The 2,845-nt window shown below is 51.7% G+C and overlaps 1 protein-coding gene across 1 annotated transcript in view; it reads right to left on the reverse strand.

The window, feature by feature from the left end:
* Positions 1-480: 480 nt before the first annotated feature.
* Positions 481-2,845, reverse strand: part of LOC103925555 (probable G-protein coupled receptor 83) — a 7,824-nt gene continuing 5,459 nt past the window's right edge. Inside the window, exon 4 of the mRNA XM_009334284.1 lies at positions 481-1,075. Coding sequence (XP_009332559.1) covers positions 481-1,075 — 595 coding nt within the window. The remainder of the gene's footprint in view (positions 1,076-2,845) is intronic.

A 2,845-nucleotide genomic window follows, 5' to 3' on the forward strand; every position in this document is an offset into this window, starting at 1 on the left:
TAAATTATCTGGTGAAACTCCATACGGATGGAGTCAACCTGGATGTCCAAGTCCTTCCTTCAAACACATGTCAGAATGGGTCTGTTTCTGTTGCTCTGCAAAGCCCCGTTGGTGCCGTGGCATGTGTTACGAGCGGTGAGACAGGCCAGCGACTCGAGACAGCACGAGTAATGATGGAAACCGAGGTCCCGCTCCCTCTGCTAGTAATAAGATGGGAAACCCCAAAAGCATCATCCTGTCTGTGGACCTCCATGTCCCCTGCACATATACCTGCTCCTTGGACCACCTGCAGCTGTGGGCTCACAGGGAGGGTGCTTGAGAGGCTGTGCTCCCACTGCACCGAGTAAAGGGGGTGCTACTGTGATACAAGTCAAAAGTCAATCGTAAAACACCAGAGCAGCAACGTCGATTCCTGAGGAGAAACGGGGAGATGCCCTTTGATGTCCACCGAATCCAGCTAACTCACCTCAGCCCTTCGGCTCACAGGTCTGTGTTGGCCGTCTGGATATTTACGGTGGAGCAAATGGTCTGCGAGGCGGGTCCCTTCCTGTACCTGGCCTGCTCCATCCACACCTCGTGGCAGGACGTGACCACGGGCGGCAGCATGTTGTCCTGAGTCTGAGGCACCTTCTGGCACATGCAGAGCAGGGACTTGAGCTCCGAGCGGAAGCTCTCGTTCAGCCAGCAGTAGATGAAAGGGTTGTAGCAGGTGCTGCTCATGGCGAACCAGTGCAGGGCGAAATAGAGGGAGTTCTTTGTCTTGATGCCTAGACTGGAGATGAGCACCACGTAGCAGTTGAGAGGGAACCAGCAGACAGCAAAGACCACCACCACCAGCATCAGCATCTTGATGCTCTTCTTCTTGTTCTTGTGGTGGGTGATATACTGCTGTGTGGTGATGTCTCCAATGGCATTGCGGAGCCACAGCCTCTTGGCCAGGCGTATATAGGTGACAGTGATGATTAGCAGAGGCAGGAGGTAAAGGAGGAGGAAGGTAGACAGGTCCAGATACTTCCAGACCAGCTCTGCAGGCTCAGGAAAATCGGGGAGGCACAAACTCCGGACAGTGGCTTCCCTTGAGAAACAAAGAAATACATATATAGCATGTGGCCATTGCTGTGCAAATGGATGCTGCTAATTTGGCAAACCACAGTGGGGCTTCCACACCACCCACAACCACCTCCTCAGATTTGTAGTATGGACAGAGGAAGGCCAGATATTGCTCATCGCAACAAAGCAAAGCTCAGTCAAACCTGTTTCCCAGAAAGTCTTCTCATGATGTTCTTTGTGTCTGTCTCACCAAGGATAAGCCTGGCTACTCTGTATCATTATCGCCTTTCCCCTTAAACTGTTGTGTTGTCTGACAAAAGAAATTCTTAGAAAGACAAACTGGAGTTTCCTCTTAGAAGCTGCAGTTGATTTTAATTGAATGAGTCCCTCGTGCCCCCTTCACATGGCAAAAGTTGCCCCTGGTGGCCCATTCTTACAAAAGGGGCTACTGTGAAAGAAGCACTGACCCGGCTTATCTTCCCTTGTGCGTGGGCACAGAAACACAGCAGTGCCGGTCTTCTCTTCCCCAAAAACCCAGTGCAGGAAGAAATAGGGCAGTGGGTGAGACCCACCTAACTCCTGCTTTTCTCCAGTCCCACAGGCGATTCCTACGCACCTGGAAAAAGGACACATTATGCCCAGGTTTCCCTGAAAGTGCCCACCCAGAAATCCAGCCCGGGATGTGTTACTCCTCTTGCACACGGGTTGCATGAACTGTTGTCTGGCCAAGCACAACTAACCTGATCTTCCTGGGACACGGCAGAGTCACAGCACGTGCTCGGATCACTGCTGCAGCACGCTCGCAATAGCTCTGACTCGTCTTTGCCGTGTTGGATCTGCAGTCCGTGCCCTACATGGGTACACCCGCCTTTCTGTGCCCCCGGGCAGGTACAGGACCCCCTCGGCCAGCGCAGAAAACTGCTGCACCAGCTGGGAAGTCAAAGCCATTACGGATGGAAGCAGAAGGGGCTGCTGGAGGCTGGGGGCCATGTGAAAGCCTCGCAGGCCACGACCCCCCCTGCCCGGACAGCACTCCCTTCCTTCCTGAACCAACTATCCCGCTTCCATCAGCTTCTCAGGAGCCCAGCTGTTAAAACCTTATTGATACATCTTAAAACAGGCATGATGATTAGAAAACCTGGTTGCTTAACTCAAGTTTAACTTCTGATAGTTAGCTAACAAAAGAACTGAGTTTAACTATATGCAATAGCTTATTTTAACAGCACTTCAGCAATCTGTCCCGTTCAACCCGATGGATCCAGACTCTGTTCACATTTTCTGGCTGGCAGCGGCTCTCAGTTGATGCACCCCAGCACCCTCCGCAGAGCACCACGTGTCCCCTCCACATCCCACAGTGACTGGAAATGATGAAACATTAGGAGAAAGGAGCACTCACACATTTATTTCTCGTGCATGTTTTCTCCTTTCCTTTCCTTTTTTTCCCCTCTTTTTCTTCCTCTTATTCCATTTTGCCCTTCTCACGTTAGCCCTTGTCCTCTGCTCACTTGTATTCAGCACAGACTTTAGTCCCCATCAAGCTGCATTATTTGTTGCAGTATTGATTAATATCTTTAATATCCTGTTTTTAACCCCTGGAGCTGGCTTTTGTGCCACAAATAGAAGATTGCTTGAAAACAGACGGCTGCAAGCAGGGCCTGTGCGCGGCTGTCGGGGGGATGACAAAGGGTGGGGGAGCAGAGCTCCACCGAGCGTGGCCATGGAGGACCCTGAAGACGTTTGTCAAGAGGGGAACTGACGCAGAAGGGAAAATCATCCTCTGTGAACCGCGCACCCA

The sequence above is a fragment of the Pygoscelis adeliae genome, unplaced genomic scaffold (assembly GCF_000699105.1).
Source record: "Pygoscelis adeliae isolate BGI_AS28 unplaced genomic scaffold, ASM69910v1 Scaffold191, whole genome shotgun sequence".
NCBI lineage: Eukaryota > Metazoa > Chordata > Aves > Sphenisciformes > Spheniscidae > Pygoscelis > Pygoscelis adeliae.